The sequence below is a fragment of the Equus caballus genome, chromosome 3, assembly GCF_041296265.1.
Source record: "Equus caballus isolate H_3958 breed thoroughbred chromosome 3, TB-T2T, whole genome shotgun sequence".
NCBI classification, from domain to species: Eukaryota; Metazoa; Chordata; class Mammalia; order Perissodactyla; family Equidae; genus Equus; species Equus caballus.
Window position 1 is genome coordinate 57,268,961 of NC_091686.1, and position 18,204 is coordinate 57,287,164.

Below are 18,204 nucleotides of genomic sequence, written 5' to 3' on the forward strand. Positions count from 1 at the left end.
GGGACTATTTTGTTGTACTGACTCCCTTGCTTGGTGTCTGTGTCCCTCCTTGGTGAACGGGGAAGGTGAACCCTAATATTAATTAGTTCTCTTCCGACTGGTTACAAATCATCATTGTCTTTGTAATCAAAATTAGAATTTTTCTCGTCAAATCTAGAAAACTTTATTTTCCACTATGTGCTGGTGATAAACCAATTTTTTTTTTTTTTTTAAAGATTTTATTATTTCCTTTTTCTCCCCAACCGGCCCCCCGGTACATAGTTGTATATTCTTCATTGTGGATTCTTCTAGTTGTGGTATGTGGGACGCTGCCTCAGCGTGGTTTGATGAGCAGTGCCATGTCCGCGCCCAGGATTCGAACCAACGAAACACTGGGCCACCTGCAGCGGAGCGCGTGAACTTAACCACTCGACCACGGGGCCAGCCCCGGTGATAAACCAATTTTTGTTTGTTTGTATGTTCTATTGTTTTCATCATCTTGGCTCTATTTTTTGTTTTAAATGAACTTATTTTTAAAGTACTGTTTCTTCTGCTTTGCTATTTTATTTTATACCCATGAGTCTTCCTTCAGTCCAGCCGTTCTTTTAGGGGGATTCTGACTCTCCTCTCTAGTTGCTTTTCAGATTTTATCACTGTTTTGGCTGGTCTACAGTTCTTCATACTATTTCTAGACATGGATTTATTCTTATTTATCCTGCTAACTACTTCGTTCTATTTTTCAGCTATTTAGGAGAATTAACTGTCACTATCATTTCAAATATTACCCCTCACCCATTCTATTTATTTGCTTTCTTCCTTCTGGAACTCATATTTATTTTGGGCCTTGTTAGTCTATTTTCTATATCGCTCAATCTTTCATATTTTCCATCTCTTTATTATTCTGTGATAAATTCCTGTGAATTTCCTTCCAGTTCATTAGCTCACTGTTTCTGTTTAACCTGTTGACCTATTAGGCTTTTAACTTAAAAGCTAACTTTTCCCACAACTTCTATTTAGTTCATTTTCAAATTTATCCATTTTTTCTTCTTATTACAGTGATAGCTTATTTTTTATGGCCTTCATTCCTTATTCTGATTGCTTACTTATTTTACCCATTCTTTTTTTTTTTTTTTTTTGAGGAAGATTAGCCCTGAGCTAACTGCTGCCAATCCTGCTCTTTTTGCTGAGGAAGACTGGCCCTGAGCTAACATCCATGCCCATCTTACTCTATTTTATATGTGGGACGCCTACCACAGTATGGCTTGGCAAGTGGTGCCATGTCCGCACTTGGGATCCAAACCGGCGAACCCCCAGGCCACTGAAGTGGAACATGCGAACTTAACTGCTGTGCCACTTGGCCGGCCCCATTACCCATTCTTACTTATGATCATTCCAATTGTTTTTCATCATCTGAAGTTCTCGTGGTACTAATATTTCCTTTATAGTATCTGATGATTCTCACTTGTGGCGTTTGTTTTCCTTGTGATATTTCTGAAAATTTGTGATTCATCTTTCAATTTCTTCTTTCATTTCTGGTGTCTGGTAGCTTCCAATGGTGTGCTAGTAAATTTTTAATCACCAGTTCTCTGAAAAAGGTGCTGTGGTTTGTAGCATTTGCTGATTTCCAAGGTGTAAATATTCCCACCACAGTCAATTTTAAGCTCCTGGAGTGGTGTCATCAAGCCTGGAGCTGGGAGGAGATGTGCACAGTCAGCTTTTGGAGGGAGCTTCAGAACACCACTGGCAATTTTCCTTTTTAATGTAAATTCAGCTATCCAGTGACAATTTTTTGTTACAGCTTACCCAGCTCACCTAGAGTTTGTGATGTTAAGAATTTTCATGTTAGCTAACTCTACCAGGTTTCCAGGACCAGAGCTATATACTCAAAATTAAGAAAGCTTGGGGCCAGCCTGGTGGTGCGGAGGTTAAGTTCGCACGTTCTCCTTTGGCAGCCTGGGGTTCACAGGTTCGGATCCCGGATATGGACCTATGCACCACTCATCAAGCCATGCTGTGGTAGGCGTCCCACATATATACTAGAGGAAGATGAGCATGGATGTTAGCTCAGGGCCAGTCTTCTCAGCAAAAAGAGGAGGATTGGCAGCAGATTTTAGCTCAGGGCTAATCTTCCTCAAAAAACAAAAAAAATTAAGAAAGCTTGGGGGCTGGCCCTGGGGCGTAGCAGTTAAGTTCACCTGCTCTGCTTCAGAGGCCTGAGGTTTGCTGGTTCGGATCCTGGGTGCGGACCTACACACCACTTATCAAGCCATGCTGTGGTAGGTGTCCCACATATAAAATAGAGGAAGATGGGCACAGATGTTAGCTCTGGGCCAAGCAAAAGGGAAGGATTGGTGGCAGATTCTAGCTCAGGGCTAATCTTCCTCACTAAAAAAAAAAAAAATTAAAAAAACCTAAAAATGTTTGTATGTGTTATAATTCTTGAATTGGTGAATTTCACCATTTCTGCATCTCTTATTTTATATGTCTTCTCTCTTAATACTCCACCATATTTCTTATACACTTGCCTCATTCTCATCTCTTGCATTCTGGTCTCTATCCATTACTTTACTCCTTCTAAATAAGCTTATCAAAGGATTTCTGTGGAAGCAATCATCCTGTTACATGAAAAATATTTTAAGAGATACTTAACTTTTAGATGTAGATAAGTACAAATTTCTTGGGAGGAGATAGTTTCTATTAGATATTAAATATTTATGAGAAACTATTTTGTGTATTCATATACTTATGATTAGAGACATAATATTTTTGCCTTTATACCGAAGCTAGTGATGTCCTTCCAGATATTCATGGTAGAGTGCTCTAAAGCAGAGGTTGGCAACCTTTTTCTACAAAGGGTCAGATGATGAATACTTTAGACTTCGAGGGCCGTACCGTCTCTGTCAGTTACTGAACTCTGCTATTTTACAAAAATAGATGACGAGTTGAATTTTGTCCTTAGGGCACAATTTGCTGATCCGTGCTCTAAATGACAGTCCATGGACCTAATGATTTAATAATGTCTTAAAGTAGGCATATGCACAGTTCTTTGTAGAAAATTAAATTTAATTCAATTTCCTATATCAATTTCCTATACTTGAAAAGATAATTACTTTCAAGGTATATTTACTTTTCATTTGTTTTTTTTTTTTTTGCACAAAGTTGGGAGAATCCTTTTGGGCATAGAAGGGAGAGTGCTTTTGGTAATTAACAATGACTTTGTATTTTAATATCGTACCTATGCTTGCAGGTTGTTAAGAGAGTCATTTTTAATAAATCTTATATGTAATAAAGACAGAAATTTTTTATAGATAATGTTTGTTGTATACCAATTCAACTTGGAAACTGTTGGACCTTAAAAATTTTTTAGTAATCAAGAGGTCTTTTGGTTTTCTCTTGTATATATTGCATTTCAGTGACAATCTGTGGGAGCCTGGAGCTGCCCAGAACAATTTGAGTTTTTGCTTCTGTGAAGCTTCTCAAACCTCCTGTGGTTTAGTTGGCACATCTCACATACAAAAGAATTTAAGTATTGATCTAAGCTATTAAAGCACATCATAGTTACATTCCTTTATAGCAGCTGCTGTGCACCACTTCAACCTAATAAATTCTTAAGTGTATCTCATTCATACAACTTGGCCTACTGCTTTGCTCAGAATAGCCATTAACTCACACAGGCATGTAACGAGCAGGAGCTCAGTACAGTACACAGCAAGGAGTGCACACATGGGGCTTTTCCCAGAAGAACCACCAGTAATGGAAAGCACGAAACTCTCCAAATTATCATCCCCTCCCTCTTCAGGCTCCTCACGGGTCCTATATTGCACCAAGATATTGTCACTAATTCCACTTTAGAGTAATATCAAGCTGATGCCCTGGCCATTTATGTTGTTTCTATGTAATGGTGCCAAATGCTCTCTGCCGTGCTATCAGAAAGTATAATTATCAAACTAGGTTTCTGTAATTCATTGGGATTATTATACTGAATATCCTTTTTCTTTAGTGTCGCTTTGTGGAATGAGAAGATACTGCAGTGACTTAGTGACTTAGCCACGGTGCTACATTTGGAGTCTTTGTAATGCAAAGCAGGAAAGGTCAGGATGCTCGCTTTTCGTAGCAAGATTATGCATTCATTAAAAATTAAAGTACATTGTTCATTTCAGGTGGTGGGCTGGATATTATTATTTCCCACATGCTCAGTGCAGCAGTACAGAACGAAAACAGCCCTGCTGGGTAGCATTTCTGGGGTCGTCTGTGCCCGATTCTTTCATACTTTTTTTTACTACAAACTCATCATTCCTAATTTGTTAGCATCAAATTTATTGAAAATTCATGGGTCTCAATATGAGGAGATAATGAAGATCCTTAGATTTGTGGTAGAGAAGGCAAGAAGCTTTTTCCATTTGATTCTCCTTTTATTCAATAAACATTTACTCAACATTAGCTATATACTATGAATAGTGCCGGGCCCTGGGGTTGTGAACATGAATATAATATAATCAGTGTTCCCCAGAAGGTCATAATGTAGTATGGAACAGACATATAAGCAAACAGTTACAGTATCGTAAGATATTCATAATAAAAGTATGAGCAAAGTGCTATGAGAAGACTGACAAAAAGATTGAAGAGTGGCCGGGAGAACATTTCTCCATTTGAAGCATGCCACAAGGTAATGAGATGGCAGTGGAACAACATGCTTCAAATACTGGAAATGAGCATTGGGAAAATGGAAGTAAAATAAAAATACCATTTATAATAATATCAAAAACATAAGAGCTTAAGAATAAACTCAAAGAAAGGCATAAAAGGACTATATACAGAAAATATGTGAATAAATATAAAATATTTTTCTCTGAAATGCTTTAATTTTTTTAATGGAATTGCCTGTTTAAAGCAAAAAAATAAGATGCTGTGGAGTTCATAAAGTACGTATAAGTAAAATATATGACAACAATAGCTCAAAGGGCTAGAGGAGAAACTTGAAGTATACCAGTGAAAGTTTCTTAAACTATATATGAAGTGGAATAATATTATTTGAAGCTAGATGACTAAAAATTAAAAATGCAGAATATGCATCATTATTGGGCTTTTCCCTTGCAAACTCTAGAATAACCACTATAAAAAGAAGAAAAAGAAGTATAACTAATAAGCTATTAGATAAAATAAAATGGAAAACAAAATGACAGTCAGTTCTGGAGCAGGGCAATTAGGCAAGAAAAAGCAGACTGGAAAGGAAAAAGTAAAAACTATCTTCACTTGCAGACAGCTTTTCTGTGTATAAGGAAAATCCTAAACAATTCACAAAATATTTACTACATTTAGTAAGTGAATTTAGCAATGTAGAATACAAGGACATTTATAAAAATCAACTTTATTTTTAGAAATGAGTACTTGGGAAATGGAAATTAAAAATATACCCATTTACATTAGCATCAAAAAACAAAAATGCTAAAGAATAAACTTAAAGAAAAGCGTATAAAGTCTATTCACTGTAAACTAAAAAACATTTCTGAAATAGAACTAAAATAAATGGACAAATACACTATGATTATGGATAAAAACACTCAATGTTGTTAAGATACCTATTCTTCCCAATTGATCTATAGCTCTAATACAATCCCAATCAAAATCTTGAATGTTTGTCTTTTTAAATGTCAGGCTGATTTTAAAATTCATGTGGAAATGCAAAGACCTAAAATAATTCCCCAAATAAAAAGAAAACAAAATTTGGAGGACTGACTTAATTTCAGACTTATTATAAATCTACAGTAATCAAGACAGGATGGTATTGTGGTAAAGATAGACAACAAATCAATGGAATAGAATAGAGTCCTGAAATAGACCCACACGTGCACAGTCAATTGATTTTTTTGACCAATGTAGCAAGGCAACACAACATGAAAAGGGAAGTCTTTTCACCAAGGATGCTTGAGTAACTGGCTATCCATAAGGAAAAAAATGAACCTCAACATATACATCACTCCATGGGTTCAAATTAATTGGGGATGGATCATAGACCTAAAAGAAAAACAAATGAGGCTGGCCAGTGGCGTGGTGGTTAAGTTTGCAGGTTCTGCTTTGATGGCCCAGTGTTCGGCGGTTCGGATCCTGGGTGCGGAGATGGCACCGCTTGGCAAGCCATGCTGTGGTAGGCGTCCCACATATAAAGTAGAGGAAGATGGGCATGGATGTTAGCTCAGGGCCAGTCTTCCTCAGCAAAAATAGGAGGATTGGCAGCAGATGTTAGCTCAGGGCTAATCTTCCTCAAAATAAATAAATAAATAAATAGATAGATAAATAAATAAATAAAAGTAAAACTAACAATGTAAAGCTTCAAGAATAAAACGTGGAAGAATACCTTCACGAACCTGGTGTGGGCAAAGATCCTTTGACAGAACCTAGAAAGCACTCATAATAAAAGGAGAACAAATGATAAAATAAATTTCATAAAAATTAAATATTATTCACTACAGGACAGCATTACTAAGCTAAACATGCAAGCTACAGAATGAAAGAAAATATTCATAGTACATGTAACTGACAGAAGTCATTTATCTGAAATAGTTAAGAATTTCTACAATTTGTAATAAAAAGACAAACTCCTACTCGCACCCATAGTCCACTACCAAATGGGCAAAAGACTTGAAAAGACACTTCAAAAAGAAGATAAATGGCCAATAAACACATGAAAAAAGTTCTCAAAATCATTAGTCATCAGGGAAATAAAAAATAAAATCATAAAAAAATTATCAAATACCCACTAAAATGATTAAAATTTAGAAAACTGATAACACTGAGGCAAGGATGTAAAGCAACTGAATTTGCATACATTGCTGTGGAGGGTAGACAATGTGCCTGGCAGTGTTCATAAATTAAACATATTCCTAATCTCATGATCCAACCATTCCTTCACTTGATATTTTTCCCAAAAGAAATGAAAACGTATTTATGCAAAAATACATGTACATAAGTGTTCATAGCAGCACTATTAGTAATATCTAAAAAATGGAAGCACCTCAAGTGTCCTAACACAGAATGGATCAACATGTTGTGCGTTATTCTCAGCAATGAAAAGGAGCAATCACTGATACTTACACCAACAAGGATGAATACTAAAAGCATGTTGAGCAAAAGAAGCCCAACAAAAAGGAGTACATACTGTATGATTTCTTTTGTATGAGTTCTAGGACAAGAATAACTAATCTGGAGTGAAGGAAGTTAGAACACTGTTAGCCTGGGGGGTGGGGAGTATTGTCCAGAGAAGGGCATGAGGGGTTTTCGGACCGTTCTGTATCTGCACTGGGATGTGAGTTACTTGGATATGTGCACTTGTCAAAACTCATCCACCTGGACATTTAGGAACTGTTTATTTTGCTCTGTGTAAATGATACCTGAATCAAAACTAAATTTAAAAATTTTCTTTGAAAATAGGAAGTGGAGGTAACTGGCAAAAATTACACATAAATCGCATGGAAATGCAATGAAATAATCTCGTTAAAATTTGAGGATTAAATCGTTTCTTTTGTTGTTGCTTTGTTTTGCTTTTTGCTTACCGACTATATTTTAGTAATATTTTTCCCTATGGAGGATTTACTTTCTCATATAATGGAAAGTCTAGAAGTAGAAAATTTCCGGAATTTCTTAATTCACTAGTTTAGTGTTATCATCAAGCACACAGGTCCTTCCACCTTCCTGCTTTACACTCCTCAGCATTTCTCAAGATCATATCCTACTATTTACTATTATGAGTGTTTTGGTTCCAGGCATTTGTGTTTACACAACAATGCTGAGCAAAAGAATGAAGGACCACTAGTTCCTTGTGTCACTTGAAGTTTTTTTATTATGAAATATTTCCGACGTACCAAATAGCATATATTTCATATATGTAGGGTTTAGAGAATAATAATGAAACAACCATGCATGACTCCACCACCCAGCTTGAAGAAGTAGACACAAGATTCCTGGGTCGGATACAAAGGTCTTTATTACGTCAATAGCAGTAGCTAGAATGTCAGCACTCATGCCAGTTCTTTGGGCCCCAATACCCACAAGGGGACTCAAAGAAGGTCAGGTGACTACTGCATGCACAGTGAGTTACATTATGGAAGAGGAACTCCAAGCTTAGGGAAACTCAGTCTTTTATAATGGGCAGTAAGCATGCCTTGCCCCCGAAGGACACTTTATTATACTGCAGAGTAATCGAACCTGCCCCTTGCTCCAGGGGGAGATACTCTCTCTCTCTTCCAAGGTTGTTTGCTACATAACCATCCTTGAGAAGACACCCTGGAATAAAGGCTTCTGTTTGCAAGACATGCAGAAAGGTGAGAGGCCTGTAGAGAGTTGTCTCCCAGCAGGGTGTACCCCGGACCCCCATATTCAGGACCTACTGTCTTAGCACGATTTAATGCATAGTATCTTCTTTCCCCAAATATCTTCAATGCAGACAGTCAGGCTTCCATATATGTATGTGTCTGTTTCTGGCTCTCTATTCTGTTAATTGATGAGTCTGTCTCTGCATCAGTCCCACATACCTTTACTTACTACAGCTTTATAATGAATCTTGATCTCTGATAGATCAATTCCTTCCCCTGCCCCCACAGACAGATACCCACCTTGTTCTTTTTCAGGAATGTCTTATATATTGTCCTTTCATTCTTCTTTAAATTTGAAAAATCTGGACAAGTTCCCATGTAAAACACTTTTTCTTGCAATTCAGACCCTCCTTCTGGGATTGTTTTGTTAGCTCCTTAAGATTGTTTAAAATTTTCTCCAGAAAGCTTAATGCAGGTGTCCCCAGTGTGACTTCCCACCACAGATAGGTTTTAAGCTCTATGTTCCTGTATTCTATACACTGTTCTTTAAAAACTGAAGTTCTAGTCTTCAGACAGCAGCAGATGGCCTGGGGACAAGTGGCAGCTTCAGCTCATTTACTGCTCTGCATGGATCCTTTCACATTGTTTTCAGCCTCTCAGAATTTTTCTTGTCTTTTTTTGGCAGCTCAGCTATGCATTTTAAAAGAGATTTTGTATATTTCATCTAACCTTTTTTTTTTAGCAGTTTTGCTTTAAGAGTGGTTTCCAGGATATCTAATCATGCATATTGCCAGAAACAGACAGCTTGTGTCAATAGTGGTTTTAAAATTGCTTAATCGCACAGAATTATGTCTTGCACAAAATAACGTTCAATAAAATATGCTTAATTGAACCAATGAGATTTCAGACCAGTTTCTCTGGTGCTGCCTCATCATTCCCAAATAACCCAGTACCTAGCTTGGCATTACCACCATTAGATGACTTTTATCCTCTCCTTAAAACTTTGCAAAATTATAAAATATTTCAAACCTACGGAAAATAATATAATTGAAATCTTTGTACTTAATACCAAGGTTAAACCAATGTTAATATAGTGCCCAATTTTCTTTATTCTTGGTTATTTAGTTATATAAATAAGCAATGTACATTATTTTTATATTAAAAAATTTTATGTTAATAATATAGTGATATTCATAACCTTTGAAACTTGCTCTTTTTTCCCCACTCAACATCATGTTTGAAAAATTTATCTGTGCTGATACCCTAAGCTCTAATTCAATTATTTCAAGTGCTGTATATAATTCTATTATAAATTACATTTTATTCCATAGTCTGTTTATTCTACAATAAACATCTTCATATATATATCCTCTTGAGCATATGCTTGAGATTTTTTAAATTAGATGCCTAGAACTGAAAGTGCTCTATGATGGAAGGTACTAAACTTCAGCTTATTAGTTGTATCCAGTTTCTTATATCTATACGATTGTGATGACATCATTATAGAAGATAGGGCATTTTAACCTTATTTTATGATTTAATATTTACAATTGGTGAAAAGTACCTAGTACTGGTCTGGATAAGGACTATGCTGAATATATGTTGTACTTGACAACTTGTATATAATTCAAATTATATTAACGTTTATACTATTAAATAATGAACAGTTGGGTGATTTGGAAATTCATGCCCCCTCTTTTTTCTGTAGGTATTTATGAGCCTCCATTTATTGTACTACTGCAGTGAACCAACCTTCGATGTGAAAATTGCCTTTTGTCAGGTGTGTGTTCCTTACAGGTAAAACAAGGTACAGTATGTTCTCTTGTATTTCCATTTTGCCATTCCATCTTGCACGTGTTCCACACCAGAGTAGTATTTATATCATATTAAAAATGGCTTAGGAAAGAGAATTGGATGCTTAGATGTCTCCTTTTTTTCACAGTTCATTTAAGTTAGAACAGGAATGAAGAGAAGTCTTTTTAATGATTATAAATATAGTATTTAATCACCGTGTAAAGTGATTTCTTACTAGACTTCTCTTATACTTAACATTTTTAATAGTTCTTTTCAAATCCTTGAAATGAAGCATTAATCATCAAAGTAGCTGAAGCCCATGTTATTATTTCTCATCCTAGGACTAATGAGCCCCAAGTTGTGTACCTCCAATCCTCATGGATAACAACACGCAGGGGGTGCTCAGTTCATTTTCTGATATCCAGTTCTAACCAGTAGTTAGTAGGAAAGCTAAACAACGACAAATAATAAATTTAATGAATACATTTAACCTGTAATTAACAGTAAGGTGGTAACAGTGGTTGGCAGTGTGCATGGACTAGATAAGAGTTTGCTCTCTTGTATTCATACAAACTCTATTCTCAAGAAAGAGGCTATGGGGGGCACCCACGCTGACTCCAGGTATGTTTAGGGCAGTCCTAACTGAAGCCTGTTGTCACCGTATAATTAATAGCGCTCCCTTTTACTCTCAGGAATGGTTCTTTGAACAATAAATCATATGGTAACTCTATTCACACCCTAAGCAGAGAGCTTCACTTCAGTTTTTCTGTAAGGACTTTCATCATATCTTCACGTTTAACTGTGATGTAAACGGAGAATGATATGCATCCCCTGAAACAAGGTTTAAAAGTTAACTCTGCAGCTCCTATTATTTTAATACAACCTTTTCTGATTCTAGTAATATGTGCTTATTATAGAAAAGTGTAAAGGGAAACATTGGTATGTTTACTCTCCTTGAGCACAGTTAGAGTTTCCGCAGCAAAGTAAAATGTGTTACCTGCCATGAACAGGGTGTCCTCATCTCCCTGACCTCTGAAGGGTATAGTGTCTGAAGCCTCAACCTCTGGATAACTTTTCTTCTCTTGCAAGAACTCAGGATCTGGACAGCCTTGGTTAGAAAGTTCACATCTACTACTTATTAACCGTTTGCTTGTAATCTTGGGCAACTTAGTTAACCTTTCTGTTTCCTTGTTTGTGAAAGGGGAAAATGTTAGTACCTACTTTCTACAGTGATGAGAATTAAATGAGCTAATACTTGCAGAACACTGAGAACAGGGCTGGAATATGCGTTTGTTAAATAGCTAACTAAGTTTTAAATACTTTTGCATTCACTCTTCTGGTGCTCCCATTGAACCTCAATGTTTTAAGTATTACCAATATCTCAAATGCTCCCACAGTCATATCTCCAACCCAAACCTCTCCCTGAAACTAGACTTGTATACCCACCTGCCTGTTCTCCATCTCCTCTTAGATAGACATCTAACAGGCATATCAAACTAAATGTAGTCCAAACCAAACCCCTGATCTTTTCTCCAAAATTGCTCTGTTCTAATTCAGTAAATGCTAAATCCAGTTTCTTAGAACAAAATCTTTAGAATCATCTTTTGGGCAACACTTCATATCCAATCTGTAAACAAATTCTGTTGGCTCTACATTCAGAATCCATCTGGAATCTCACCGTTCTCTCCACTACCACTCTGATCCAAGCTACCGTTACCTCTTGCCTGGATTATTGCAAGAGCTTCCACATTGCTCACCTCCAAAGAGTCTAGTCTCAAGGCATCAGCTAGAGTGATATATTAAAAATATAAATAAGATAATGTCACTCCTTGGCTGAAAACAAAACAAAGCAGAAAAACCTTTCAATGTCTTCCCATCTCACTTATGGTAACAACCAAAATTCTTAAAACAAATACCAAGCCTTTTTCTCTAGAGACCCCCCTCCCTGAAATGCTCTTTATTATCCCATCCTTCACCACTTTCAGGGATTTGCTCAAATGTCATTTTTTAAAGAGTCTTTCCTGACTCTCCTATTTAAAATTGCCCCTTCCTACCCAGCACTGCCTACCCAACTTCCCTGCCTTTTTTTGCCCCCTCCATAACACATTTTAGTATCTGGTATACCATACAGGCGATGAGCATGTTGCCTCTCTCTCTTTGCTAGAATGCATTTTTCCCTTGGGCAGGAATTTTTTCAGTAGTCTGCAGGAGCCACCTCACACAGACTCGCAAGAGTTGACTGTGCACATCTCTCCCCAACTCTAAGGGCAATGATGTCAGGGTGGTAGATTGAACTCTGTCCTGATAGAAGTATGTCAATTATGTAAACAAGCAATTGCTACACATAAGTCCTCTTCCTCCTCACCCACCCCGCCCCGACACCAGCCAGCTGTTGAACATTCACCAGCACACCGTTGGAATTTTGTCTCTTTGGCACACTGCTGTACTGAGAACTAGCAATAATGTCTGGCATAGGGAAGGCTCTTACCAAATATTTTCTTAATGAATGAATGAATGATATGTTTGGTTTATGCAATCAATTGCAACTGTAATATAATAGTGCTCTGGTGGAAAATGAGCAGGCCTGAATTTCTGGGTAGAATATCTGGACTCTATCAATTGCAAGCTGTATAACCGTGAGCTATTTCCTTAGCCTGCATGATCCTAGCCATTCACTATGGGCATTAACACTTAAAAAACAAACCACAAAGAAACATAAAACTAAGCCCATGTTTTACATATTTTGAGATTAAATCTGAACTTTGAAAATTATCAATAAAAAAAATCTTAAAAGCTCAACTATTTTTTTTTTTAACCCAAAGAGTCATTCTGTAGGTGGAAGTTATTTTTTAAATCAGCTTCCAGCATTTGGGTACAGATGTAGAATGTCTATTTCCAGTAAGTGTTCTTTTAAAGCAAAGAAAAAAGAGAAGAAGTGAAGTATGAACTTTCTTAATGACTGAATTTTTTGCTTACTATGAACTTTCGGTACCTAGGAAATATGCATGCATATTCTATAACTTAAAAAAAATCTAAAAATATCTTAGCAAGCAGAATATTTCTAGTTGTGACTCAGAGCATTTTACTTACTTTGCATGTGGAGTTTTTGTTTGATAATAACGTTTATTTTTTTCTTTCCTGTAGCCCTGTGTCTCATTTACTGCTGTAGCAATTTAAAGAAAATAGTGTACTTGTTTTCAGAGGCAGAATGATCTCCTGGAGTTTACTTTCAGACTGTGTTCCTGGGCAGCTTCTCATTTCCTGAGCCAGCTCATGGGTCTTTGGTACTGGGGTGTTTAACCCGATCACAGCTTCCTGCCCCACAGACCGTACACAAAGACCTTAAGTAACTTGTCAACAATTAATTAATGATCAATTGTATCCAGAACGCAGGTCTCTTGTGTCTTAATTTGTGACTTTTTAAATTATAGTTCCATTTTTTTCACTGTTACCAATAAGAAAGCACAGAAAATGTAGAAAATAAAATTGTCTAGATAGTACTTTATCAACAGAAACTATGTACCTTATCTGTAATGGTATTACCCTTCTTTCGTTTTGAGCCACAAATGTGAAATTTAATTTTCTCATAGCAACGTAAAAAAAAAGTGAAATGAAAAGATGACATTCATTTTAATAATATACTTAGCCCAATAACCTAAAATATTATATTACAACATATAACCAATATGAAATTATGAATTTGATATTTTACATTTTTTTTCCTTAAGAAATCTTTGATATCCACTGTGTACTTCATGCTTACCTCACATCTCAAATCAAGCTAGTGGTATTTCACACACTCAGGAGCCACATATTGCTAGAGGCTCCTCTACTGGAAAATTCAGACTGATGAAATATCTGCGTGAGGGAGCTGAATTTATCAATATTTATCTCAATGTTCCAGCAGCCTGTGGGCACAGCTACTACTACACAGTTGCTAATTCTGTGACTTTTTTTTATTGCAGTAACATTGGATTATAACATTGTATAACTTTCAGGTGTACATCGTAATCTATTTTGAATTCTGTGAAGACTACGTCATGTTCACCACCCAAAGACTAATTACAATCTATCACCACATATGTGCCTGATCACCTCTTTCGCCCTCCTTCCTCCCCGCTTTGCCTCTGGTAACCACCAATCCAATCTCTGTTGCTATGTGTTTCTCATTGTATTTTTCTTCTACATGTGAGTGAGATCATATGGTATTTGACTTTCTCCCTCTGACATTTCATTTAGCATAACACCCTCAAGTTCCATCCATGTTGTCACAAATGGCCAGATTTCATCATTTCTTATGGCTGAGTAGTATTCCATTGTGTATATATACCACATCTTCTTGATCCGCTCATTCCTTGATGGGCACCTAGGTTGCTTCCAAGTCTTGGCTATTGTGAATAATGCTGTGGTAAACATAGGGGTGCATGTATCTTGATTCATTTATGTTTTCAGGTTATTTGGGTAAATACCCAGCAGTGGAATAGCTGGATCATATGGTAGATCTATTCTTAATTTTCTGAGGCAACTCTATACTGTTTTCCATAGTGGCTGCACCAGTTTGCACTCCCACCAGCAGTGTACAAGGGTTCTCATCTCTCCACATTCTCTCCAACATTTTTTGTTTCCTGCCTTGTTAATTATAGCCATTCTGACCAGAGTGAGGTGATACCTCATTGTACTTTTGATTTGCATTTCCCTGATAGTTAATGATGTTGAGCATCTTTTCATGTACCTGTTGGCCATCTGTATATCTTCTTTGGAGAAATCTCTGTTCAGATCTTTGGTCCATCTTTTAATTTGGTTGTTGGTTTTTTTGTTGTTGAGATGTATGACTTCTTTGTACATTTTGGATATTAACCCCTTATCTGATATATGATTTGCAAATACCTTCTCCCAATTATTAGGTTGTCTTTTTGTTTTGTTGATGATTTCCTTTGCTGTGCAGAAGCTTTTTAGTTTGATGTAGTCCCATTTATTTATTTTCTCTCTTGTTTCCCTTGCCCAGTCAGGCATGGTACTTGAAAATATGCTGCTCAGACCGATGTCAAAGAGTGTACTATGTATTCTTTCTTCTAGAAGTCGCATGTTTTCAGGTGTTACATTCAAGTCTTTAATCCATTTTGAGTTGATTTTTGTGCATGGTGTAAGGGAATGGTCTACTTTCATTCTTTTCCATGTAGTCGTCCAGTTTTCCCAACACCATTTATTGAAGAGACTTTCCTTTCTCCATTGTATGCTCTTGGCTCCCTTGTCGAATATTAGCTGTCCATAAATGTGTGGGTTTATTTCTGGGCTCTCGATTCTGTTCCATTGATCTTTGTGTCTGTTTTTGTGGCAGTACCATGCTGTTTTGGTTACTATGGCTTTGTAGTATATTTTGAAATCAGTGAGTGAGATACCTCCAGCTTTGCTCTTTTTCTTCAGGATTCCTTTGGCTATTCAGGGTCTTTTGTTAATTGAATTTTTTTTCTATTATTTCATTGAGGATATAATGGTTTATAATGTTCTGTAATTTCAGGTGTACATTATTATTTATCAGTTTCTGTATAAACTACATTGTGCTCACCACCAATAGTCTAATTTTTATCCATTACCATATACATGTGTCTCTTTACCCCTTTGAGGCTGACCCCTCAACCCACTTCCCCTCTGGTAATCACTAATCTGTTCTCTTTATCCATGTGTTTGTTTATCTTCCACATATGAGTGAAATCATGTGGTGTTTGTCTTTCTCTGTCTGGCTTATTTTGCTTAACATCATACTCTCAAGGTCCATCCATTTTGTTGCAAATGGGTAGTTTCATGGCAGAGTAGTATTCCATTGTATATATATATACTACATCTTCTTTATCCATTAATCAGTTGATAGGCACTTAGGTTGCTTCCACATCTTGGCCGTTGTGAATAATGCTGCAATGAACATAGGGTGCATAAATCTCTTTGAATTGCTGATTTTAAGTTCTGTGGATAAATACCCAGCAGTGGGATAGCTGGGTCATATGGTATTTCTATATTTAATTTTTTGAGAAATCTTCATGCTGTTTTCCATAGTGGCTGTACCAGTTTGCATTCCCACAAGCAGTGTATCAGGGTTCCCTTTTCTCCACATCCTCTCCAACATTTGTGGCATTTGTCTTGTTAATTATAGCCATTCGGACTGATGTAATGTGATATCTCATGGTAGTTTTGATTTGCATTTCCCTAATAATTAGTGATATTGAATATCTTTTCATGTACCTGTTGGTCATCTGTATATCTTCTTTGGAATAATGTCTGTGTATTTCCTCCACCCATTTTAGATCAGGTTGTTTGCTTTTTGTTGCTCAGTTATATGAGTTCTTTATATATTTTGGAAATTAACCCCTTGTTGGATACATGATTTGCAAATATTTTCTCCCAGTTGGTGTGTGTCTTTTCGTTTTGTTCATGATTTCCTTTGCCTTGCAGAAGATTTTTAGTCTGATTTAGTCCCATTTGTTTATTTTTTCTTTTGTTTCCCTTGCCTGAGTAGACATGGTATTCAAAAAGATGCTGCTGAGACTGATGTCAAAGAGTGTACTGCCTATATTTTCTTCTAAGAGTTTTATGGTTTCAGGTATAATGGTCTACTTTCATGCTTTTGCATGTGGCTATCCAGTTTTCCCAACACGATTTATTGAAGAGACTGTCCTTTCTCCATTTTGCGTTCTTGGCTCCTTTGTTGAAGATTAGCTGTCCATAGATGTGTGGTTTATTTCTGGGCTTTCAATTCTGTTCCATTGATCGGTGTGTCTGTTTTTGAGACAGAACATGCTGTTTCAATTGCTGTAGCTTTGTAGTCTATTTTGAGGTCAGGGATTGTGATGCCTCCAGCTTTCTTCCTTTTTCTCAGGATTGCCTTCGCTATTTGGGGTCTTTTGCTGTTCCGTATAAATTTTAGGACACTTTCTTCTATTTCCATGAAGAATGTCATTGGGATTCTGATTGGGATTGCATTGAATCTGTAGATTGCTTTAGGTAATTTGGATATTTTAACTATGTTTGTTCTTCCAATCCATGAGCATGGAATGTCTTTCCCTTTCTTTACGTAATCTTTGATTTCTTTCAATAATGTCTTATAGTCTTCAATGTATAGGCCTTTCCCCTCCTTGGTTAAGTTTATTCCTAGATCTTTTATTCTTTTTTTTTGCAATTGTAAATGGGATTGTATTCTTGAGTTCTCTTTCTGCTAGTTTGTTGTTAGTGTATAGAAATGCAGCTGATATTTTTATGTTGATTTTGTACCCTGCAACTTTGCTGTAGTTGTTGATTATTTCTAACAGTTTTCTGATGGATTCTTTAGGTTTTTCTATATAGAGAGTTATGTCATCCACAAACAGTAAGAGTTTCACTTCTTCCTTTCCAATCTGGATACCTTTTATTTCTTTTTCTTGCCTAATTTCTCTGGCCAGAATCTCTAGTACTATGTCGAATAGGAGTGCAAGAGTGGGCCCCCTTGTCTCGTTCTTCTTCTCGGAGGGATGGCTTTAAGTTTTTATTTATTCAGTATGATTTTGGCTGTGGGTTTGCCATATATGGTCTTTATGATGTTGAGTTACTTTCCCCCTGTACCCTTTCATTGAGTTTTTTTCAGATATGAATGTTGGATCTTGTCTAATGCTTTCTCCGTAACTATTGAGATGATCATGTTATTTTTATTCCTCATTTTGTTAATGTGGTATATCACATTGATTGACTTGCAGATGTTGAACCATCCCTGCATCCCTGGTATAAATCTCACTTGATCATGGTGTATGATCCTTTTAATGTACTGCTGTATTCAGTTTGCAAATATTTTGTTTAGGCTTTTTGTGTCTATGTTTATCAGTGACATTGGCCTCTTATTTTCCTTCTTTGTGTTGTCCTTGTCTGGTTTTGGTATCAGGGTGACATTGGCCTCATAGAACAAATTAGGAAGTGTTCCATCTTCTTAAATTTTTTGGAATAGTTTGAGGAGGATAGGTATTAAATCTTATTTGAATGTTTGTTAGAATTCTCCAGAGAAGCAATCTTGGACTTTTATTTTTTGGGAGGTTTTTGATTACTATTTCAATTTATTGTGATTGTTCTATTCAGATTCTCCTTTTCTTTTTGATTCAGTTTT

The 18,204-nt window shown here is 36.4% G+C and overlaps 1 protein-coding gene across 47 annotated transcripts in view; it reads left to right on the forward strand.

Moving 5' to 3' along the window:
- MAPK10 (mitogen-activated protein kinase 10) overlaps positions 1 to 18,204 on the forward strand; it is a 302,212-nt gene that overhangs the window by 134,649 nt on the left and 149,359 nt on the right. For 30 of the 47 annotated variants that reach the window (XM_070263536.1, XM_023637781.2, XM_070263547.1 and 27 more), the window contains one exon: positions 9,997 to 10,095. Coding sequence is in view for 17 of the 47 variants with exons in the window: in XM_070263507.1 (XP_070119608.1) it covers positions 9,997 to 10,068 (72 nt within the window). In the remaining 30 variants the exon portion in view is untranslated. The remainder of the gene's footprint in view (positions 1 to 9,996; positions 10,096 to 18,204) is intronic. The other 17 variants (XM_005608654.4, XM_001495242.7, XM_070263534.1 and 14 more) reach the window with 1 other exon arrangement.